Below are 23,421 nucleotides of genomic sequence, written 5' to 3'. Positions count from 1 at the left end.
CCCGCCATGGACTACCAGGTACTGCGCGGGGCCGCGCACCGGGCGGGGCACGGGGCCGCGATGGGGCTCCGGTTCCGCGCGGGGCGGCAGAGACACCTCCCCTCCCGACCCCCTTCTGCCGCCGCCTCCCGCAGCCCCGGGCCGTGCCGGCTGCCGCGCGCCACGTGTCTTCGCTTCCTGCTCGGGTCACCCCGCAAAGCGCCGTGCCCCGTGGCAGCACGCGGGTGAGCCCGGCCTGCAGCGGCGGCCGCTCCGGTAGCCACGGCGTGTCCCGGCCGCACGCGGCTGCGCCTGCTGTCGTGGGGGGGGTGATGGCGGTTCCCGGCGTGGAGCTCCCCCCGGGCGGGCGGGAGCGGTCCCGCTCCGCAGAGCTGGAAGCGCCGTCGGTGCCAGTGCCACTGCCCGGTGGGCCAGGGTCCGGCTGCCTGGGTGGAGTGTCCCCACACTGGGGACGTGGGTTGGTGCCATGCCAGGTCCCCCGTGCAGCACACGGCGTTGCAGCGCCAGGCTCACGTCCCCTTGGCGTGGGCTTGGCGGGCTCGGTGACCTCTTGTCCCAGGTGCCCCGTGCAGGTGCAGCGTTGCTGCTTCGTTAGCGCCGCTCATTAAGCACCGGCAGGATGGGTGCGCACTGGAGCGCGTCCCGCTCCCGCCGGCGGCGACCTTGTCCCACTGGGCAGCCGTGGGTGCCGGCGCTGGGCTGTGTTGTGCCCCGCCGCGGGGCCAAGGGGCACCTGGGGAGGGGCGGGTAACCTCTGCCCATAAGTAGCCTGTCCCCGTGACAAGGTCTGGTGCTGCCGGCACGTTTCCGCGGCACCATGGCGGAGATGCTGCCGGCGTGGGTGACCAGTGACACCGCCGAGGGGACTGAGCCTGAAGGGGTGGGTTAGGGTGCAGCGGGGTCTGGGCAGACTGGCCCCTGGCTCTGTGGGGGTTGGCACGGCCCCAAGGCTGCGGTGATGGGCACCATCCTGATTACCCTGGGGGTCTTTCCAGGATGCAATCCGGATGCTCAACACCCTGCAGACCAATGCCAGCTACCTGGAGCAGGTGAAGCGGGAGCGTGGTGACCCCCAGGCCCAGCTGGAAGCCATGCAGGGCTTTTTGGAGAGGAGCGGACTGAAGGTGAAGAGCTGATCCCCGTCCCTGTTCCCCCTGTCCTGTCAGCAGTGCCACCATGCTTGACACTGGCTGCCACGGGGGTCTCACAGGGTGGTTGAACTCTTACAGGTCGAGGACCTGGATCGACTGAACATCATCCACGTCACGGGGACGAAGGGCAAGGTGAGGCGGGTGGGCGGTGCTGTGGGGGATTGGGGGGCTGAGGGGGGGCTGCTGGTGTCCCTTGCTCTGTTTGCCCCTGCTCTGGAACAGGGGGTTTAACACCTCTGTCTCCTCAGGGCTCAGCATGTGCCTTCACTGAATGCATCCTCCGCAGCTACGGGCTGAAGACGGGCTTTTACAGGTGGGCATGGGGGTCAGGAGGGTTTTGAGGGGCCAGTGGAGCTGTGCCTGACTCTTCCTCCTGCTCTGTACCCCCAGCTCCCCTCACCTTGTGCAGGTGCGCGAGCGGATCCGCATCAATGGGCAGCCCATCAGCAAGGACCTCTTCAACAAGTATTTCTGGCTGGTCTATAACCGCCTGGAGGAGACCAAGGTGGGGGCAGCAGGGTTTGTGGGGGTGGTCCCTCCCTTGGGTCCCCTGCTCCCAGGGCCATGTGCTCACCCTCACCCTGCTCTGCCTGGCAGGACCCGGTGCATGCCAGCATGCCGGCGTATTTCCGCTTCCTCACCATCATGGCCTTCCACGTCTTCCTGCAGGAGAAGGTCAGTGGTGGTGGCCTCCAGCTTGTGACAGAGATGTCAGGTTGGTGGGGACCTCAGGGAGGGGGGATGTGGGATCCAGCCCGCACTTGGGGCAGAATTTGTGTGGGTCAGGCTATCGTGGCTGTAAACAGGGGATGCTGTGCCAGGTGCATGATTCTCCCATACATAGCGGGGTGTGCTTAGGTGTGTGTTTGGAAGGGGTGGTGGCAGGGACCCATCTCCACCCACATCCCTGAATCCATGGGGACATATGCTGCTGGTGGCTCTGATGGCTCCAGTGTCCCCGTATCCCCAGGTGGACCTGGCGGTGGTGGAAGTTGGCATTGGCGGCACCTATGACTGCACCAACATCATCAGGTAGGAGCTGGCAGGGCTGAGCCTATCCCCAGGGCTGCCAGGGCCTGATGTCCCCACAGTGGAGGGCGGAACAGCAGGGAAACTGCCGTGCTGCATCCCCAGGGCACCGGTGGTGTGTGGGGTCTCCTCCCTGGGCATCGACCACACCAGCATCCTAGGGGACACCATGGAGAAGATCGCCTGGCAGAAAGGGGGCATTTTTAAGGTAAGGAGACCTGGTCTTCTCTCTCTTGTGTTTTTGGGGTGTGTTCCCCCATGTTCCTGAGCACCCCCATGTCCCTAAGCACGCCCATCCTTCCCAGCCAGGTGTGCCGGCATTCACCGTGGCGCAGCCGGAGCGGCCGCTGGAGGTGCTGAGGGAGCGAGCCCAGGAGCGGAAGGTGAGTTGGTGGCAGGGGCGTGGATGGGGGGTGCCCCATGGCGGGGGGCTCAGCCTCCTCTCCCCGCAGTGTCCCCTCTACCTCTGCCCAGAGCTGGATGACTTCGAGGAGGGCTGCCGGGCGCTGGAGCTGGGGCTGGCGGGTGCCCACCAGCGCTCCAACGCCGCCCTGGCCTTGCAGCTGGCGCGGATGTGGCTGCAGCGCCGCGGCTGCCAGGGTAAGGTGGGGGGACGGGGACAGGGGGCCTGACCCCACCAGGGCCCCTGAGGTCTCAGTGGGATACCTGTCCTCCCTAGCTCTTGGGGAGCTGAAGGAAGTGCCGCCGAGCACCGAGCTCGTGGGGAGGCCAGTGCCAGTGGCGCCTGCCTTCCGACTGACTGATGCCATGATTCAAGGTGCAGTATGGTCATGCTGGGACCCCCCATCGCCATGTCACAGGGCTTAGCGGGGCCATGCTGGACCCCAGCCACTGCCATGTGTGCTGGAGGGCACAGTCTGCCCTACACTGGATCCCCATGGGGGTGCCGGTGTTGGGGAAGGTATGAGGGTCCCAGTCATGCCCTGTGTTCCCCCAGGCCTGCGGGACACAGAGTGGCTGGGCCGGACTCAGGTGCTCTCCCATGGCCCTGTGACGTGGTACTTGGACGGAGCTCACACCACCAGCAGCATCCAGGCCTGTGTCCGCTGGTTCCGCCAGGCCGCCCTCAACCAGGACAAGCCCCATGAGTAAGGAAAGGATGCAAGGGGAGGACGCACGTTGTGGGGGTGTGGTGGTGGTGCTGGAGGTCCCCTGGGGGCATGGGCCACCTGCCCTTTCTCCCTGCAGTGGTTCTGAGGTGCGTGTGCTGCTCTTCAATGCCACAGGCGACCGGGACACGGCGGCACTGCTCAAGCTGCTGGTGGTGAGGTTTGGGGGGCACGGGGGGGTCACTGTGCCTGGATGCCTGGATTCTTTGCCTGTCTTGGGACCCATTTTGCTGTGGGTGCAGGGAGCCGTGAGGTGGAGCTGGCACCCTGTCTGTCTGTCTGTCTTGTCTGCCCACCCTGCTGTCCCGGGGTGTATCCCACCTCAGCTCCCCCCTGCAGGGGTCTCATAGCCCTGGGTGTGGGGAAGGGACTTGGATCACCCCCTGCCCCATCCCCTGTAACCCCACTGGTGTGGGACTGGTCCCAGTGGAAATCCCATGGGTGGGTCCTGAGGGTTCCCACAGTGCTGATTCCTCCTGTCTCTGCAGCCCTGTCACTTCGACTACGCTGTTTTCTGCCCCAACTTCACGGAGGTGTCGGTGGCCAACAACGCAGGTGAGTGCTGGGGAGACAGGGTCTCCCACAACCCCCCATCCTGATCCTTCCCCAGCTCCCCCTGCAATCCCTGACTGCTGTCCTCATCACTTCCAGACCAGCAAAACTTCAACGTGACGCTGGAGAATGCCCTGACCCGCTGCCTGGAGAACCAGCGGACGTGGACAACGCTCCTGGAGGAAAGAGTGGGCCAGGACCCCTGGCTCCCATCTCCCCTGTGGGTGGGGGGGCTGCTGCAGCCAGCCCCTACCCGAGGCTCCCTGCTCCTGGTGCCCCCAGCCCCACGACCGCTCAATTCCCCAGCCCTCGTGTTCCCGTGCCTGGCCCAGGCGCTGCAGTGGGTAGCACAGGGCCGGGACCCCCATCTGGCAGCCCCCACAGCCTCGGGGGCTCACCCCCACCCCGCAGCCAGCAGTGGGGCTGTGCTGCTGCGGGAGGCAGCCGTTGTCCGTGTCCTGGTAACCGGCAGCCTGCACTTGGTGGGGGGGGCCCTGCAGCTGCTCGACCCTGCACTGTCCCAGTAATGGGGGACAGGGCTTTGCACCTCTGTTTACTTGAAGCAACAGTTTTGCCCCCTTTGATGCTCAGAGGCATCTGGAGGGTACGTGGGACCTCCCCACCCCATCCTGGCATGGCTGTTTTCACCCCAGCGCCTTTTGCCTGTGCCCTTCCCGGGACACTGTCCATGGGGGGATGTTCCTGGCCTCCATCCCCTCCCTAGTGAGACTGACTGGGGGGACCCCCACGGTGTGGGGGGCTGCCTCAAGCTGTGATGAGGTCCCAGTGCCTGGGGGGCTGGTAGGTGGGAGCCTCAAGCTGTGGCAAAGCTTGGCATCAGGGCGCGATTAATTTAACATAGGGAAGATTTTTATTATTGATAAGAGTTTGTAACTTGGACAGGGAGCTGGGGGCGTGGTGGGTTCTGCCCGTTGTTCTGTGGGAGGGCAGCAGCCTCGCACCATCCTCCACAAATAAACCTCTTGCTGCTCCCAAGGGTGCCTGCTGCCTTCTAGGGGGGATGCAGGAAGGGCACGGGGGTCACCCCAAGTGCTGGGGCATGTCCAGGGGGCACCCACTTCTCCCCCCCATTTGATGGGGAGCCTTGTGGGAGGCTTTGGCAATAGCTGCTCTTTCTGCCTCCCCACTGCAGCGGGGGACCCCAGGGGGGTTGCAGGGTGCCCCCCCCCCGGTGTGGGCTGCCCTTGGGGGGCCAAAGCATTCACTGAATGAGTAATGGAGGCCCCCTCTGGGCTCGGCCTGAGGTTTGGGGCAAAAAATCAGCTTAGTGGCACTGGGGTGGGTCCCTAAGTCCGTTGGCCGGGGGCTGCGTGGGCTCAGGGGGTCCCGGGGGCGTCAGGCCATGCTGCTGGTAGAGCAGGGGGTGCTCTGGGTGCTGCCGATGCTGTGGTTGGTGCTGCTGCTCTCCGAGGCCGGCGCCGTGCTGGAAACCGGCTGCAGTTTGGAGATGGGACCTGGCTCACACCGCCCGCCACGGGGAAACACCAAGGGGAAACCACACTCAGGGCAAACAGTGGTGGCCTTGGCTCAGCCCCGTGGGACCTTCCAGCCCTCATACACAAACCCTCAGGGATCAGTCCCCAGCTGGCCCCACAGCCCCTAGGATGGAGATGAGCAGGAGTGAGGACAGACGGCAGAGGGGCCCCCAGTCAAGTAGGAGGGACCCTGAGGAGCTGTAGACACCTGGAGCAGGGTTATTCCCCTGTAGCATTGCCAGGACTGTACAGATGAGGGCAGTGGAGCAGCCTGGCTCACCTGGGGACTTTGGCCAGGAGGGATAAATGGGCAACCCAGTAAGGTACATGCACGTGGCACCCCCATCCCACTACGGGGGTCCCCAGCGGTGGTGGATACTCACGGGTGTGTGAGTAGATGTACCAGAGCCCAGCAGTGAGGAGTGCCCCAATGAGGAAGGCACCAAAGGTGATGCCCAGGACAGCGGCCAGCCCCAGCCCACGGTCTGTGGGAGGATGAGACTGTCAGCACTGCCACTCCCATTCCCACTGACCACCTCCCTTGCCCTGAACTCACAGCTGAGCGGCCGCCAGGCATCCTTCACTGTCACCTCCAGGACCTTCTCGAAGATAGTGTCGTTCTGTGGAGGTGGAGGTTGGGGTGAGAGGGGGAAGACGTGCACCCCTATAGGGTGACAGAGCTGGGGGCCCCCAAGCTTTTCGTGGACTGGGGAATGCTGCTCCTGGATCCATCACCCAATGGTGTGGGACAAACCCATCAGGCTGCTACTGCCAATGGGGACCAGCATGGTGGCATCACAGGGTGGGGGGTTACACTGACCTGCAAGCCAGCCTTGCACTTGAGCATGGCAGAGAAGGGAATGTGTCCATCCTCAGGAATGGTGTAGGTGAAGCGGAAGCGCCAGACCTTCCTCCCATGGCTGCTGGGAGGGCCCTCCAGCACGGCCACCCCAGCGCCACGGGCCTCCCCACCCTGCACCAGCAGCACTGGCTCCTTCCCTGAGGCCACCAGCCAGCACTCCTTCAGCTGCAGGTCAGCTGGGTGATCCATCCACCGCATGGACGCCTGCGTGGGGTGGGAATGGGGCACACTGTCATGGTCACTGGCCCAGAGATGGCTGGACTGCCCAGCCTGGGCACCGGGACAGTGGCAGTACCTGCACAAAGGCCTCCTTGTTGATCTCCAGCTCCGTCTGCGGTGCCTCGAAGGCAGCGGTGGGGAAAAGGCGCAGGAAGAGCTCCCGCGGGATCTCGCACTGGAAGCCCACCTGCAAGAGGGAGCAGCACTGAGGGGGCACCCAGCACCCAGCCGACAGTGACACTGGCACCTTCTTCCACCCCTGGGCACGGCGGGAAACCCAGCCCTTACCCGCACACTCCGGAGCACTGCATCCTTGGCCAGGCTGAGGATGAGCTGCAACAAGGCAGAAAGGTTGGGTCAGTCAAGTGGTCCCCATTGCCAGGGTCTGTTTTCGGGATGGGATGGGATGGGATGGGATGGGATGGGATTGTCCCACCCACACACTCCCCCTCCATCTCAGCCCTGGGATGCAGTATGATGTTTCCAGCCATGCAAAAGCAAGGAGGTCCTGGTGGAGAAGCCCCAATGGCAATCACTGAAGCTCTCATGGTCCATCAGTGGGGCTGGGGGCAACATCCCCAGCCAGCCCCCCTCTCACCTCATTGTTGGCATAGCCCCTGCCCTCCAGTGAGGTGCCACAGTGGCTGAGGGGGCTTTTCAACATGAAGTGGGTGGCATTTTTCTCTGCCTGGCAGCTGATGTCCCTCAGGGTGATGTTCACCACATCCTTGATCGGCTGGGAGGAAAGCACACTGTAGTCATCCACTGACTGGAGACAGTCCCGTGCCACCCACCCCAAGCACCCAGAGGAAAATGCAACTTTTGAGTGATGTTGGTGGACATTGGGACCCCTCTCCACACTCCTCACCTCCAGGTAAGACCTGATGATGACGATCTCCATGGTTTCATCTGTGCACTTCCAGGGCTTGAGTGTGAGCAGCACCTGGTGGGGCAAGTCTGGGGGCTGTGTGATGACAAGGGGGGTGGTTGTCACAGGTGTCTTGGCCATCTCTGCAGGACAGGAAGATGAGTGGGGGGCTGAGTGGGAGTGGTGGGAGCCCCCATCCCGCCCAGCCCTGGGGTGCCGGAGGCCTCACCGTGCCCCTGGATCTCCAGGCTGATGTGGGTGCTGGCAGGGATGGCAGAGTAGGATGCAATGACACTGTAGTTCTTCTCGAAGGCTTTAGCGATGAGGTCCTGCTCTGTGTCAGGCAAGAGAACCCCAGGGAACAGCGTTGGGAATAAGGGCACCATCCTGTAACTCCCAGAGACCTGCAGTGAGGAGGAAAGGGGGGAACCATAGAGGGGCTAAGTGGAGACCGGATAGCTGGGGGTGCATGAGGCAGGGTTCATCCCAGTTATGAGGGCTTGCAGCAAGGGGGCTGCCACTTCCTCATGTCTAATGTCTCCAAGTACCCTCCTGCCACCCTCCCCATGCCACCAGCATCTCCTGGGCACCTGGCAGACCCCTTGGTGGGGGTGGTGGGGAAGACACATTCCCCTCAGCCTACCAGTAACTGGATGTAGCACTTCAAGGAGAGGGACCAGGTGAAGTTGGCCTTGCTCTGCAGGATGAGCATCTGGTTGCCGACAGATTTCTCGGGACAGCTCAGAGACAGGTTCACCTCTTTGATGGGGGAGCTGCAAAACCACAAGACCTCCCTTCTCAGCATTCCCCACCAACAGGTCCCACATCCAACTCGGGATGTGGGGCTCTGCCTTTGAGACACCCTAACACTTTCCCAAGCATCTCCAAGCATATCCCACCACCTGTCCCACTGCTGGCACCGTGGTACCTGGGCTCCGACTGCAGATGGATGATGTGAGCAGCCCTGGAACTCTGGGCGTCACTACGTGAGCAGCTCTTCACCCCGTGGAAGAAGACCTCAGTCTCAAGGTGCAGAATGGCATTGAAGTGCTCCTGGGGAATGCATTCTGGAGGGCTGTGGGCATCTGTGTAGGCGGTGGGGTCATCTAAGTCAAACTGGGCTCAGGGGGTGGGGAGAGGCTCAGGGCCAGAGGCATCAGTCCCCATGGCATCTCCCCGGGGAAGGTGCTTTGCCCCAGGAGGTTGTTACCCTTCTGGAGCAGGAAGATCATTGCTGCCCACTCCAGCCCCCCAGTGCTAGCCCCAGCCTCACGCACCTTCTCCCAGGTGGAGCTGGACCCTGCGGGGGTCCTGCAGCTCACTGTATGATGTGATGCCCCCGTAGGTAGCCAGAGCCCAAGTCAGCAGCTGCTCCTTGCTGGAGACCATGGGTGGCTCAGGGTTTGGTGCTCCGATGGCCTCCGGGCTGAGATGGGCATCCTGTGGGCCAAGTGACAGCCTAAGCCAGGGTGAGGGGCAAGGCACATCCCTCCCTTACACAGGCTGGCATGGGAAAGCAAGGAAACCTTTCCCCACAGTGTGCAGGGTACACATGTGAACCCTAAAACAGGTGAGTGTCCCTGGAGCCTGGGCTGGGGGTCACCCTGGATGAATGGGGATTTTCGGGGCCATAAGCTGGGAGCAGCGAGAGCGGCCAGCGGCACGTGGAGGGCTCAGCCCACTTTATTATTAGCCACAAACAAAGCAGGAGGTTTATTTTGCTAACAAAGCGCCTGACCCCGGCTCAGCTCACTGGAGCCAAACCCCATCTCTGACCTTCCTCCCGCCAGCCGGAGGAAATGGGAGCTTTTTCCAGCCCTGTGCGTCATTCCCTGCCTGGCCAGCCCAGTGCTCGGCGCCGCCAGCAATGGTCAGGAGCATCCCCTCCTCCCTGAGGCACCACAAGCATCATGTCTGGTAATCAGGGGGACCAGTGACACCCTTAAACACCCCCACGGATGGCCCCAGCCCTGCTTCCCCCTGGGATTGCTCCCGATGGTCTGTGGCACTCACGGTGCGGATGATCAGGTTTGAGCACGGGGAGGTGATGCTGGCAGAGCAGTGGGCGCAGAGGAGAACGAGCACTGCTGACCGGCTGCAGGTATCATCTCGTGGAGTGGCTGTTACCATCAGTGGGACAGGAGAGGCCTGGGGTGGAAGAGAGAGTGTCACCACCATGCCACCAAGCCCCAACTGCTGTCACCTTCCTGGCTGCCCCCTGGAGCCAGAGGGAGCAGGGAGAGACCTCAGGCTGGCCCTGAGGATGAGCCATGCAAGAGGCAGCCATGGGTGGGTTTAGGGGGCAGGGATGCCACATGGGTGTGTACCCACACTGGCAGGGGCAAACACTCCCTGGCTCCCCTAAGCAAGGGACCAGCGGTATCCCCACCTGGAAGATGGTGGTATCCCCACACCGGTGTCCAGGACACCCCACATAATGGGGTCTAGGCACCCCCTCCTTAGGGACCAGGGCATCCTTGAGTTAGAGACGAAGTAATCTCTGCACTGGGTACGAGGATGTCACCCCTCTGTGGACTGGGGTATCCCCACACTGAGGACTGGAGCATCCCTGCACTGGGCTAGGGCATCTCCACCCTGAGCACTAGAGCATCCTCACTGTAGGTACTGGGATGTCTCCCACTGAAGACTGGAGAATCCCCACCCTGGCCACCGGGACATTCCCCTGGCAGGTTTCCCAGCCCTATCCCAGCATGGTGCAGCTGCTCCAGGCTCAGGTGCAGAGATGCCTGGGCACAGTGGTGGCACACAACATTCCTTGTGGCTAGCACTCCCTGGTTGCCTCCAGCCAGAAATCCGGATGGGGAAGTCAAAACTCCAGGTGCTAAATTTGGCAACTGCTGCCTGAATAACAGCTCTCAAAGTTCTGAGCCAGGCAGTGGGCAGAGAAAACCAGCCGGGGACTGGGTGGGTGGATGCTGTTGCCAGTGCCGGGCACAGGGCTGGTGGGATGAGGCTGTGGGCATCCCGGCCTGGCCATGGCCCCGTGGCAAGCGTGGGTGGCCAGGGACCCTGGGTGGCCCCGAGCGCTGGGGAGGAGCTGGTGGCGGCTGTTTTTCCTGCCGCGTGTTTTGTGGCACTCCATTGTTTGGCTGCGCGAGTGGCGGGAGCCTCGGCGCTCCCCACCGCCGCCTTTTCGGTTATTTTTTTCTTTTTCTTCTCCTTTTTTTTTTCGTCGTGGGGATCTGCTTATAGAAAGCAGCTTCCAGTAATTCTTCTATAAGTGGAGCCGCGTCCCTGCCCAGCTTCCCCTGCGCGCCACAGGGCTCGGTGCCGCAGCCGTGACATCAGTGCGTGTCCCCTGTTGCCACTGGTGACAACCCCGGGGCACCCCCAGCCCTGGCACTTATCCAGGATGCCAAGGCCAGGTCACACCAGGCTAGGCCAGAGGAGTCCTTGTAAAACCGACCCTCCCCAGCGCCTCCTGGCCTGGCTCCCCCTCTGCTCCAAAAGCAGAACTGGGAGAACTGGGAGGTGGCAGAGAGGGGGGAGTGTGGCGCCGGGTGGCCCAGGGCTGGGCCAAAATCGGGTGCTGGGCCCCAGCCAGCTTGAGAGAAGCCAGGCTGTCCTACAGAGCTGCCATGCAAACTCATGCGCTGGTGCAAACCCACCCAACAGTGCCAGCCAGTGCCAGCGCCAGCCCTGCCACTGCCCTGCACCATCCTTGCCCCAAAGCACCCACAGTGTGGTTATAACCCCTCAGTACGGCCATGCCAACATTGGCAGACAGGTTTCTGCTTGCCACTCCTTCCTCCATCCCTCCCTTCATCCCTCCTTCCATCTCTTCCTCCATCCTTTCCTCCATTCTACCTTCCATCCCTTCCTCCATTCCACGTTCCATCCCTCCCTCCCGCCCCAGTGTGGTCACCGCTGGGTACCCGTGGCTCTGCTCAGGTCCTGAGCCAGAACCAGGCCACCTTCCCCAGGGAAATGGAGTGTCCTGAGGTGTCCAGCACAGGAATATCTGCTTGGCAGCATGGGCTATTAAAGAATTTGCCTCTAAAGTCTTTAAAGCCCCATCAGGGGCAGACATGCCCATGGCTGTGCTTGGAGGAGAAGCTTGGAGAAGGTGCCATGGAGGAGGTTAATCCAGGTCCTTTCACTGCTCCTTAGTTAGAGGAAAGTGTTCACAGCTGGGACACCCTGCCTGCTGAGGACAGTGACAGGGTGACAGTGCTGTGGTGACAGTGTGAAGTGACAGTGTAAGGAGATGTTCTGGGGGGATGCACTGGGACCCCTCTCGCCCACCTTGGACCACCTGACGCTGAGGACATGGACTTCATGGCCAGTGTCCAGGGAGCTGTTGCTGACGCAGCCCCGTGGCACCGTGCTGGTGGCATAGGAGAGGATGATGGGTGGCTCCGCTGTCACCGGCTGCAGGTCACAGCCCTCGGCTCTCCCGGGGCCTGGGAGGAAAACAAGAGACTGTCAGTCCCCGCCGCACGGATGTGGGGTGACACAACACGGGCTGACACGATGCGGGAGGGGGTTGAATGTCTGCGCCAGCGCCGGCACTGCCCCTGCAGCCTCAGCCCCCGGCCCGGCGTCAGCACGGCCCCACCGCCAGCACAGCACCCCCGGGACCGTCTGCTACGTGTTTGCTCGGGGCCCGTCTGCCACCGCCAGCCCCCTCCGCAATCACGTTAATGACCCTTGGATCCGGGCTGGAAAAATCCACTGTCCCCGCTCGGCACTGCCGCGTGCCAAAACTCGCACCCAGCCGCCCAGAAGGCTGGGGCAGTTGCGGAAGCACCCCCCCCCCCCCGCCCCCGCGCCGCATTCCTCCGCCGCAGGAAAATGGGAAGCGCAGGTATGGAAATGGCTGTAAAGCTCATCCTCCGCGGGCGCTGAGGCGTGAGCTTTGCCCCATCCCAAAGCCCCCGGCGGCGCGCGGCGAGCGGGGCCGGCCGGCGGCTGCCAAGGGAAATCCTGAGCGCAAACAGCCATTTGAAGGCCTGATCCTGTAAATCCCCACGTGCCTCGACAGTTTCCTCTGTCTCAGGCAGCCCTGCTGTGGCCGGGCTGTCCTCAACTTGGCCCCGAGGAACCGTCTGCACCCATGGGTGCTCCCTTCCAGGGGGCTGGGCAAGATGGACCCCCGTGGTCACGGCTGGGGGCTTTCTATGGGGCAACAGTGCCTGGGATGCTGTGTTTTCCTTTGGAGGTGGCCACTGAGCTCTGTCCCTTCCCACTCCATCTTTTCCCATCCCTGGCGGCTCCAGCCAATGCACAGGGAGATGTCTGGACTGCACTCTGGGTCCACCCAGCCACCCGCACTGGACTGCGGCTAGAGGGTGTGATGCTCCAGGTCACTGAGTTTTTAGGATGCAGCACCTGGCAAAGGGCCACTCGTTCCAAGCCATGCCCATCATAGTGTCCCTGACATGCATCTCACCATTGGGGTGGCCTGGCTGTGGTGCTGGGGTCACGGCACAGACCCCTGGTGACGCTGCTGTGGACCCACTTATTGTCCAACGCTTCCTCCCCCCAGAATGGCGGCCGTGTGGCCGGCAGCATCGGGAGGAAGATAAACAGCCGCTTATCTGGGCGCCACAGGCTGTGTCCCTCTTCCCTTCCACTCCTGCCCTGACGGCACTGGGCATGGCTGTGTGGCCTCAGCACTGCTGGGCAGAGGACAGGCAGCTCATCACTCCTTGGGCAGCATCTTGCTGGGAGGTCAGGCAGGGCTGGGGGCCGTGGCTGGGCTCACCCCTGGCGCAGGGCAAGGATGCCAGCGGAGGGGATGCGGGGCAGCGGTGCCAGTTGGGCACTGTCTGTCCCTGGGGAAAGCAGCGGGCTCCAGCATTATGTCAGGATCAGATAAGGGGGCTCAGCTGGGCCGCTGGGGCGATCAGATAAGGACACTGTTATTTTTGTAGTCCAGGAAAGGGAAAAAAAATTAAAAGGAAGAAAGAAAGAAAATCCACTTTATGTTTTTCCAACCTGCACTCTCCCTTGCTTTGGTGCAGCTGAGATCAGGGAATGGGGATGATCCCGCTGTGGCTCCCCCGTGGGTCAGGGGCTGGGGGGGCAATTCCTGGGGTTTTGGGAGCAGATGAAAGGCCTGGGCAGAGAGAACACCGGGGTGGGGGGCACAGGTCAAGGGTGGCTCTGGCGGCACAGGATGCCCATGGGATGGGCAGCGACACTTTGGCACCCTTGCATCCGGCTGTGTTGCCTCGACACTTGTGTAATGTGCTGATTCCAGTCAGGAATGGGGATGGACCCTGCACTGCAAACCTGAGAAGGAATTCTCATCCTCTGAGCCACTGCTGGCTGTTGGACCATGCTGAGGTGGCATTGGGGCTCAGATGATGGGGTGGATGGGTCCAGGCTTTAGGCCTGACTCAAACCACATCATTCCTGCCACTCTCTAAGTCAGACAGGTGCCAAGAAGCCTCTCCTCAGACATGGGAGGGGACGACCCAGAACATGCTCACCCCATGGGGAGCAGTGCTGGCCCCTGTCGAGGGGGCACAAAGTCCCTCACCTCTGGAAGCTGGTTGTGTCTGTGAGACACCCTGACAATGCACCCACCAAGAGCACCCCAGTCCCACATCACTGCGCCCACCATGGACATCCCAGCCCCATAGCACTGTGCCCACTGTGGGCATCCCGGTTCCATGGCACTGCACCCGCTGTGGGCACTCCCAGCCCCAGAGGTTCCTGTGAGGAGGAAGCAGCACCTGGACAAGGTGTGAGTAGCACAGGTAGGCAGGGTGGGGACCATATGTCACAGCTACACAGGACATGGACCATATAGCACAGATACTCAGGATGGGCACCATATGGCACAACTACCTAGGACAGTGACAATATGGCACAGTCATATAGGATGGGCCTCATATAGCACAGCTGCATAGGGACCGTATAGCTTCATCACATAGCACAGGGACTGTGTGCCACAGCTACGAAACATGGGGATCATATAGCACAGATAAATAGGACAGGAACCATAGGGACAGACACTCAGGGTGGGGACCATATGGCACAGCTATGTAGGACTCAGCCCATACAGCACAGCCCTGTTAGGGTATGTATGGCACAGCCATATAGGATGGAGACTGTCAGGGACAAATACAAAGGTCATGGACACATGGCACTGCTACGCAGGACACAGATGACATTGCACAAGCCTGTAGGATGGGGACCAGATGGCACAGCTGTGTGGTATAGGGACTATACATCACAGACAGGAAGGACAAGACCTCTGTGGCACAACGGCACAGGATGTGTAGCATATGGCACAGTTATAGGATGGGGACTGTACAAGAAATCTACAGAGGACACAGACCTTACTGCACATCTACATAGGGTAGGGACACCATGGCACTGCCATAGGGCAGGGACAGTGGCACAGCTATAGGATGGGGACCGAGCCTCACAGTTACACAGGACACGGGACTTACTGTACATCTACAAGGATGGGAACTGCATGGCACAGCTATAGGGGACATGGCCCATATGGCACAGCCTCACTGGACAGGGACTGTCTGGCACAGCCATAGACAGGGTTGTGATATGAGAGAGTGGGCATCAAGCCTGGCAGTGGGGCCACCCCAGCAGCACCCATGAGCACTGGCCCCAAGGTGACCAGGAGGGACCAACCCAGCCAGGACACTCAGTGTCGCTGGCCCCAACCTCTCCAGGCAGCTGCTGCCTTCCCAGTTCCCTTCCCCTCTGTTGGTGGGCCCTGTCCCTGAGTGCCCCAGGTCCCTCTCCCCCAGCTCCATCAGCACTCGCGTCCCTCCTTGAAATTCCCCCTGTGGCTTTGCAGGGATCTCAGGGTGGCTCTGACTGCTCTGAAGGCGGATAAGCCCCCAACTCCCACATGAGGCTTTAAGGGTTTTTTCCCATTTCTCATCGCCTGCTCCATCCCCACATCCCATGTAAGGTTTTAAGGATTTTTTCCAATTTCTCATCCCCACCTCCTGGTCAACCCCTCCATACTCCACAGTGCCGGGAAGCCACCAAAGCCACCCCAGACCCCCCGTGTGCCACCGTCATGGTCGGGACTCAGCCAGGGCGTCTTCAACACCTCCCACGCCCCGGTGACGCAGCCGGGATTTCGGGGGTCCCAGGGAGCGGCAGGGCTGTGCTGTGTGCGTTCCGGGAATCGGGGTGGGTTTGTCCCTTCCCACATCGGAGCTGCTCCCCAAAATTTCCTCTCCCGGGGGGTTCCCGGGGGGGGACACTGCCTGTGCGGGGACAGCCGGGACCCCTTTGGCCACCGACCCGGAGTAACCGGTGGGTGCCGCCGCGGCGGCTGTCCCGTCCCGAGGTCCCATCCCGCGGGTCTCATCCCTGGGGTCCGGTTCCCTAGTGCCCCCCGTCCCCACTCACCCGGGCGGCCGAGCAGCGCCAGGAGCAGCGGCAGGAGCGGGACGGAGCGGGGGCCCATGTCCGCCTGCGGCCGCTCCCCGGGAGCCAGCGCCGAGTGCGGGCGGCGGCAGCGGCAGGAAACCGACTCCCTTCGGAGGAGGGTCCGCGGCGGAGGAAATGCCGCTGGCGGCGCTGGGGCCGGGCCGACGGGGCCGGGGGGGGGCGGAGAGGATGGATCCCCCGTCCCCCGGAGGCGCCGTGCCTCAGTTTCCCCACAGCGCCGTGCGGAGCTGCAGCTCCGGAGGGGCGCACTGGAAGCGCCCCAGGCGGGGGGAGGGCACTGGTACCCGGGGTAAGTGCAGCCAGGGACTCCCAGGGCTGGCACTACTGAGGGGAGGGATGGGATACAGGGGTTCTGGTGGGGTCCACCCACCCAAATTATTCCCGAGCTGCCCCCAGTGATGGGGATGAGGGCCTGCCCCAGGCCATGGGGACAGGCGCTGGCCCAGGCGATGGGGAAGACGGCTGCCCCCGACATTCAGCTCCCACTGCTCCCAGCCAGCACCCTAGCAGGGCTAGTCTCAGGCTAGTGGGTCCCCCATGGCTCTGGACGCCCACTCTGGTGGGCAGGGGGAAGCCCCTGAGCACTACTGCCTGCCTTGCCTGTACCCTTGGCCCGGCCACAGACGGGGCTGCCCGGACACCCCTACCTGGCAGGTGGGCTTGGGGTCAGGAGATCCCTTGGGACAAGGGGGCCTGGGTGAGTGAGTCACGGGCAAGGGGGTCACAGCTGAGCACCGCCGAAGTGGGAGCCATGAGGTGGCTGGGGGAACCCCGGAACCCCCTTGCGCACTCCTGCCCCATTCCTCCCCACACCTCTCTGCTGGCCGAGGTGAGAGCCGGCACACAGCTATCAGTGGGGCTGAGACCCTCACGCCGGGGGTGGGCGCAGGTCCCCGGGGGTGGTTTTCATCCTGACTCACGGTTCACGGGCATGGGGACAGAACGGAACGTGCCAGGGAAGTCAGCGCCTGTCCCCAACAGCCAGGATGTCCCCGGAGATGTCGGTGACCCGGGGTGAGCAGGAACCATCTCCCACGACAGAGCACTGCCATCTCCTGGGGACCGCGGGGACGGGTGCTCACCCGGGGATGGGGACAGCGATGGGGACCGGGACATGGCACAGGATCCCCTGGCTCTCCCGCACCCCTCTCCCTGCAGTGACACCGCAGGACAACGACCAAGAGACCCTCGGTGATGGACACCGGGATGATGGCAATCACAGTGTGACAGAGGGAGGGTGACCATGACATGTGCAGCCCCCTGCACCCCATTCAGCCCAGCATCTTCCCCCCTTGCAGCATATGGGATGGCCTTGGGCTTTCAAACCAGAGGAAAAGCATCTAAACCCCAACACCAAGCACTAAGGGCAGTACTGGCAAGAAGGGCAGGGTCCGAGTCCCACTCCTTTGCCCTGGGGAAACTGAGGCATACTCACAGCACACTCAAAGAGGGCTGGAGGCACAAGAGAGATGGGTCTCCCCACTCCCCAGCTTTAGGCCATGGTGTCCCAAACCACACAACCCCCCCTATCCCCTTGTCTCCAGCAGCATGAGGCAACCACTCGCTGGCCCCAGCCCTGGATCGTTGTCCTGGCAGCATCCCAGCTCTGGCCGGATGGCTGCATCCTTCCTGCGCGCCTGCCTCCCCGCAGTGCCCTGGGCTGTGCTGGTGGCTTGTGGCCCTCCGAGCACGGGCCTGACTGGTGAGTTTGGGTTTTTGTCTTGGGGAGTTTTGTTTTTTCCCTGCTGGCTTCCTTTCTCCACTCTGACTCCTTGGCCTCGTGGCCTTGGCTGACCCCAGTGCTGCCGCCCCTCCTGCCCTCCCAGCTCCCTGGCTCCGTGCCCAGCTCCCAGCAGCCCAAAAGTAAGCGGTGGGGGGCCCTGTTGGGGTTGCAGCTCTGCTGCCTCCTGCCCTCACTGTGGCTGGGTATACCCTGTCCCCAAGCTCCACCGCAGCCCCTCTGCTATGGCATTGTGCCTGGGTGATTCTGTGAGGTGCTGGGGAACCCCCTCATCCCCTGTCCCCCATGCCAGCACCCCCAACTGCTCTGTCTGTTGGGGTCCTGTGACTCACCACCATGGGGGGTTACCCACCCAGTCCCCCAGCCACAAGGACACCCAGCCTGGTGGCCGGGCTCATCTGGGTGTCCCCAGCACGTTCGTTATCCTCTGGGATCAGGGCTGAGAAGTGGCACTGATGGCAGTGAGTGTCCAGGCACAGCAGGACAGGGAGCACCCCACTCCAGGGCATCGTGCCAGCACAAATCATCACAGCGCAGCCACTGCATACCCCAAAAAACCCTGACAGCCAACAGAAACAAGGAAATGCCAAGGCATGAAAGTGGTGGAAATCCCCATCCCAAATCCGGTCGCCTCCAGCCCCTGGCAGCCAGCGGGAGAGCTGAGAGGAAGGGACGCATGTGCAGGACACGACTCAGACTTGTCTGTGTGTCTGGACACACACCCAGAGCACGAGGGGGTTCAGCAATCGGGACAGAATGAGGGTGGCTGGGACTGGCTGGAGGATGCAGGAGCAGGCTCCCTGCAGGCCACGGATTGGGAAGCCAGGGCAAGCGGCTGGGATGCTCCCTCCCTTCCTCTGAGCGCAGCATCCCACTGCCCCGGTGGGATAAACACCCGCTTCCTGCCCTTAATCAGCTCCAGAGGGGCAGGGGGGGACAGAGGGTGAGAAAAAAAAAACCCCTCTGGAAAGAAAAACTCATTTCCTGCAACAGAAGAAAAAGATAAAGTCTGGATTCATTAAAGTGAACTTTACTGGGGAGAGACGGGAAAGAGCCAAACACAATGTCCTTGAAATTTCCTCCGCGTGGCTCTGTCCACGAAAACAGGATAAAGCCGCTTCCGCTGTCTCTGCTGGAGTGCACTGGGGGGAGTGGGGTCAGGGGTTTGGTTACAGGCAGTCGAGGTGGGTGCAGACCTGCTGGAAAACCTCCTCCACGGAGCCCTCGGCATTGAGCTGGGTACAGAGGGGTTAGCTGAGGGACTCGCTCGAGGGCTCTCATCCGAGAGCAACTGGAGCTCTTCCAAGGATGCATTTTGGCCATGGGTGAAGAGACCAGGGCTCATTTACGGCAAAGGGGTGCAGGCCACCCTTGGAGGGGGTCGTGGTGGGAATGAGAGGGCTCAAGCCCACCCCAAACTAGGCAGGATTGAGTTTTCCTGCTTCCCTCGTCATCCCCATCCATCACTTCCCCTCCCCTGGGACACAAGCCCCAAGGCGTAGGGCTGGAGGGTGCTGGCATCAGCCACATTCCTGCTTACCTGGCGGACGATGCCTCTGCTCTTGTAGAAGGCAATGACAGGCTCAGTGGCCTTGTAGTAGGTCTCCAAACGCTTCTTGATGGTCTCCTCGTTGTCATCCACCCTCCCGCTTGTCTCACCTCGCTTCAGCAGGCGTTTCACCATTGTGTCCTTCCCCGCATCCACGTAGAGCAGCAGTGTGGGGGGGGCGATCTGTGGACAGAGGGGACACACTTGTCACCACACTGAGTTGGTGTGGGTCTGCTTTGGTTTGGGATGGTAGCGGTCCCCACACCATCTTCTGTCTCGCTCCGCATTGGTCTGGGGGCACCAGGACACTGTTCCAGTGGTCTCTAGGGCCATGTAGGAGGCAAAGGGACACTGTGGCCAAGCCCTGGCTCCCTGCCATCACCATCATGTCAGCACTGTTGTCACGCACTATCAGCCTGAGGACACCCTGGTCCCTCTCACTGTGCTCTGGGCACAGGCTGTCCCTGAGGCAGGGGGACCTGCTGCCCAGTTTAGACCCTTCTGGGATGTGATCTTCGCTGGGATGGAGAGGCCAGGCTGCTGCTGGATTGAGTCCCTGTGCTATGCTGGTGTGTGGCATGGCCCAGCATAGCACAGCATGGCACCAGCTCTCACCTTCTTTTCAAACTCCTCTCCCTGCTTCACCTCGCGGGGGTAGCCATCGATCAGGAAGCCCTTGGACACGTCTGCTTTGGCCACCATGGCATCCCGCAGCATGTCCAGCACAGTGTCCTGGAGAGGGGAGGACAGAGCTTCTAGGGCTGATATGGGACAACGACTCCCACCCAGCATTCCCAATCCCTGCTGCAAACCCTACCCTGGGACAGCAGGGCCAGAGATGCCTGAGTCATGTGTCAAGCATTACTGTAGTATCTGGTGTCCCCACTGCCACCCCTGCACACCCCACCATGTGGCAGCTGGTGGCTGGTGAGGACTCACCAGGGGCACCAGCTCTCCTTTCTCCATGATGGCCTTCAGCTTCTTGCCCCGATCTGAGCCCGAGCTGACCTCTGCCCGCAGCAGGTCCCCCGTGGAGAGGTGGGTGTAGCCATACTTCTGCACAATCTTCTCACACTGTGTCCCTTTCCCTGAGCCAGGGCCACCTGCAAGGCACATGTGTGCCCCAAGCCATGGGTAAGGAGAGGGAGGGGTACATGGGAGCAGCAGCACAGACACACAGGAGTCCTCAGAACTTGGTGACATGTTGGTTGGTCTCCCGAAGCCAAGCACCAGGTGAATGGACAGAGCTTCTCCAGAGGTTGCTAAGTGCTTGGGGGTGGCATGGGCTGCTGGGAATTGGCATGTGGGCACCACACCCTGATGGCACCCAGGGCATCACTCCCCTGGGCATCACCATCCCATTGGCACCAGGGCATCCCCACCCCCATCTGGGATGTCCCTGTCCCAGTAGCTCCCAGGGTATCATGACCCCTGTCATTGCTGCCAGATGGCACCCAGGGCACCACCACTCTATCCAGGACCCAGGACATCACTGTTCTATTGGCACCTGGCCATCACCACTGCCTGATGGCACCCAGGACATCACCACACCCTGATGACACCCAGGGCATCACCAACCAAGGTTTTATCACTTTACCTCCCAGGGGTTTGTTGTCACATCAACCCCCAGTGGTTTACTGTCACCAGACACCTCTCTGGTGTCAGCATACTCCTGGTATACACCTCTCCTGGTCCCAGCATACCCCATGTGGCCTCGAAGAGCCAAGCTGGAGCCATGGCCATCCTGCAGTGCCTGGGAATAGCCCAGTCTCAGCCTCCACCCCTGTCTCCCCAGCCTAGAGGTACAGGGAAAAGGCCTGGGCTGACCCCACCAGTGACAGGACCTGGACACAGACTTACCCACCACAAAGATGATTTTGTGCTGCTTGAGCTTTTCTGGAGGAGAGAAAGGAAAAAAATAATTATCAAAAGCCAAAAGGTCCATCGGGGAGTGAGGTGTCCCCAGGGGGTGCCAGATCCAGGGCAGGCATCCCTGGGGATGGAGGGGACCGATCCCAGAGTCCTGGGGGAAGATGGAGAGGGAAGCAGACGCGTGTCCTGGTCACCTGGCAGGCTGGGATGTCTGGACACATCTGAGCACAAAGACCCCATGGCACCTCAGCCATGGGGCTGGAATCCCACTACCACGTGGTGTCCCAGAGGTAGTCATTGTCCACGACTCCACCGCAGGCAGGGACTGGCCTCATCCATCCCTGTGGCCGGCGTGTCACCCCGGCAGGCTAACAGGGGTTGTGGCAGGCTTGGCTTGGCACGGCCACCTTGAGCACCTGGCACAACCCCAGCAGTCTCTGGACCCCAGCATCGGTCCCTGGACCTGGTGGCCAACGTGCAAGTGGCACTGGCCACCCCATCCCCAGCACCCTGGCACAGGGTTCTCACCACCTGTGGGATCTGTGCACCAGCTGTGGGGTGGGGTGATGCCAGGGTGTGATGCCACAGGGGGAAGCAGAGCTAAGAATAAAGTTGAGCTGCTCTGGGGCCACTTTCCCATCTCCTGATTACAGCTGGATGAAATTTCAACTCCTTGGCACCCAGCACTCCCCAGGGCTGGGGATGGAGCCAAGTGGCTGGCAGGGACCAATGGGATGTGGGGTGTGTGTGGGGGGGCTGGAGGGACACGGGGGATGGACAGAAGAGAGAGAGGCAAGGACATGGGGGAGGGGTGGAGGGGAGGAATGCAAGGAGGACCAGGGGCTGCATGTAATGGGGACAAATGCAGGGGGGACAGAGGGGACAGAGGAAGAGAGGGAAGGGGAACGCAGAAGGGGTGGATGCAGGGGGGACCAAGGGGGTACAGAGGGAATGGATGCTGTGGGGATGAAGTGGATTAATTCCAGGGGGGATTGATGCAGGCAACCAAGGGAATGGATACAAGGGAGACAGGGAGATGCAGACGGATCACTCACCTGCCGACATGCTGCCGTGGTCTAGGCACAGAAGCACTTAAGGCTGCAAGGGAAGAGCAGGATAAACAACTCAGCACATCAGTGACACACGGGTCACCAAGCGTCTGGGGAGAGAAAGGGTCTCCCTTTTTGGCTCCAAGGACAGGCTGGGGAGGTGGGACGGAAGACACAACTCCTGGCTTCTCCCTGAAATAGGGAGCTGAGGATCTCTGCTTCTGCGGCCATCACTCACCTGGCTCCCAGCAGTCACCCTCTGCATCCGGCTGCGGTAAGGGCATCCCCATGCCGGGTGACGCGTGGTGACGTTGCCGGCATCCTCCCCTGCCCTTCCCACATCCCAATGCCTGGGGTGCTGCCCAACAGCCGGAAACCCGCTCGGGATGCCCGGTGCCACCAGGACACCAAGGGATGACGGCACCCCCAGCTCCCCACGGGCTGGTTTGAGCGGGGTGTCCTAAGGAGGGGCTTGCAGCACCCCACTGCACCCCCAGGACTTCGGGGGGGTGTTTGGCTACCCCGCCTGCCCACACCCAGCCCCGCAGCACACGACCTGCTTGGCCACAGTGCGTCACCCCAAACCGGCTGGACGAGGAGCAGGGATGGGGCATTCTGTGACCAGAGGAGCCGGTGGCCGCTGACAGGTCGTGTTACAACCTCGAAAGGGCAGAGGCTAAGAATGGCCGGACTGAAACCGGCACCGGGTCACGTCCCACCAGCGCTGCGGGTGGGAGATGCCTGAGGGTCCTGAGATGGCCCCGACGAGGTTTGGGGGGTGCAGGACCCCCGGGTTCCTAACTGTGGGGACGCTGAGACCCAAGACAGCTGGCACCACTCTTGGTGGGGCGATGAGACGCTACGGGCAGCCCCGGCTCTCAGTGCGGGCTGGGCGCCTGATCCAGTGTGGTGCCGGTCCCATGGGTGCAGGGTGAGGGTGATGTGGAGGTGACTGGTCCAGAGGCGAGGGGGGGGGGGGGGGGGCGCTGACCCGCGCGGGGCGGGGCTGGGGAGGGGGCTGGGTGGGGGGGTGCAGGGTGGCCTTGTGACTCCCCAGCCAAGGCCGTTGCGGGCTGCACCCCGGGGTGCCCCCGGCAATCTCACCTCACCGCCAGCTCCAACCCACCCCTCCCATCCCACCGGCATCCAGCCCCCCGCAGCCCCTCCCTGGGGCCGGATTCCCCGGACCGGGCTGCTCCAGCACCGCTGCAGTGCTCCCGCCACCCCTCGCAAGCGCCAAGCAAAGGCTCCCCGGGCTCCTGCACTGCCCCGGGCCCGGGCCCCGCGGGGGCCCCGCACTGACCTGGACCGGCCGCCGCCCGCGCCGTGCCCGCCGGTACCGCTATTTATAGAGCACGGCGGCGCGCGGGGCACGCCGGGAGCGCGCGGCACCGGCAGCGCGAGCGGGCGGCGCGGGGCGACAGGGAGGGAGAACGGGGGGAGAACCGGGGGAGAACGGGGGTGAGAACGAGGGGAACAACAGGGGGAGAACGGGGGGGG

General features: G+C 62.4%; 3 protein-coding genes across 6 annotated transcripts; 1 reads left to right on the top strand and 2 right to left on the bottom strand.

The window, feature by feature from the left end:
- Positions 1-6: 6 nt before the first annotated feature.
- FPGS (folylpolyglutamate synthase) lies at positions 7-4,858 on the top strand. 3 transcript variants are annotated; one of them, XM_042052142.1, is made up of 15 exons: positions 7-18; positions 996-1,124; positions 1,230-1,283; positions 1,400-1,464; positions 1,542-1,656; positions 1,749-1,826; positions 2,122-2,183; positions 2,286-2,388; positions 2,486-2,563; positions 2,633-2,780; positions 2,860-2,958; positions 3,139-3,289; positions 3,390-3,465; positions 3,799-3,865; positions 3,962-4,858. In XM_042052142.1, the coding sequence occupies exons 1-15, from the start codon at positions 7-9 to the stop codon at positions 4,387-4,389; spliced, it is 1,665 nt and encodes a 554-aa protein (XP_041908076.1). In that variant the 3' UTR covers positions 4,390-4,858. The 3 variants fall into 3 exon arrangements, with proteins under 3 accessions (XP_041908076.1, XP_041908077.1, XP_041908074.1); XM_042052143.1 differs by lacking the exon at positions 7-18 and adding an exon at positions 94-224; XM_042052140.1 differs by lacking the exon at positions 7-18 and adding an exon at positions 313-880.
- On the bottom strand, positions 4,711-16,200 carry ENG (endoglin). Its single transcript, XM_042052133.1, has 15 exons — positions 15,669-16,200; positions 11,574-11,731; positions 9,321-9,455; positions 8,585-8,747; positions 8,236-8,392; positions 7,951-8,080; positions 7,537-7,711; positions 7,308-7,450; positions 7,038-7,175; positions 6,728-6,772; positions 6,516-6,626; positions 6,179-6,424; positions 5,915-5,978; positions 5,742-5,843; positions 4,711-5,337 (listed from the first exon to the last, which is right to left on the bottom strand). Exons 1-15 carry the CDS (start codon positions 16,183-16,185, stop codon positions 5,219-5,221), a joined length of 2,403 nt encoding a protein of 800 aa, XP_041908067.1. The 5' UTR covers positions 16,186-16,200; the 3' UTR covers positions 4,711-5,218.
- Positions 16,201-18,465: 2,265 nt separating this feature from the next.
- On the bottom strand, positions 18,466-23,302 carry AK1 (adenylate kinase 1). 2 transcript variants are annotated; one of them, XM_042052149.1, is made up of 7 exons: positions 23,225-23,302; positions 21,928-21,970; positions 20,861-20,896; positions 19,940-20,103; positions 19,616-19,732; positions 18,992-19,183; positions 18,466-18,686 (listed from the first exon to the last, which is right to left on the bottom strand). In XM_042052149.1, exons 2-7 carry the CDS (start codon positions 21,935-21,937, stop codon positions 18,621-18,623), a joined length of 585 nt encoding a protein of 194 aa, XP_041908083.1. In that variant the 5' UTR covers positions 21,938-21,970; positions 23,225-23,302; the 3' UTR covers positions 18,466-18,620. The 2 variants fall into 2 exon arrangements, with proteins under 2 accessions (XP_041908083.1, XP_041908085.1); XM_042052151.1 differs by lacking the exon at positions 23,225-23,302 and adding an exon at positions 22,160-22,209.
- Between the last annotated feature and the right edge of the window lie 119 nt (positions 23,303-23,421).

This window comes from Corvus kubaryi, unplaced genomic scaffold, assembly GCF_017639235.1.
Source record: "Corvus kubaryi isolate FWS band 111438036 unplaced genomic scaffold, C.kubaryi_AGA036_p1.0 78, whole genome shotgun sequence".
NCBI classification, from domain to species: Eukaryota; Metazoa; Chordata; class Aves; order Passeriformes; family Corvidae; genus Corvus; species Corvus kubaryi.
This window is presented reverse-complemented; position numbering and strand designations above follow the sequence as displayed.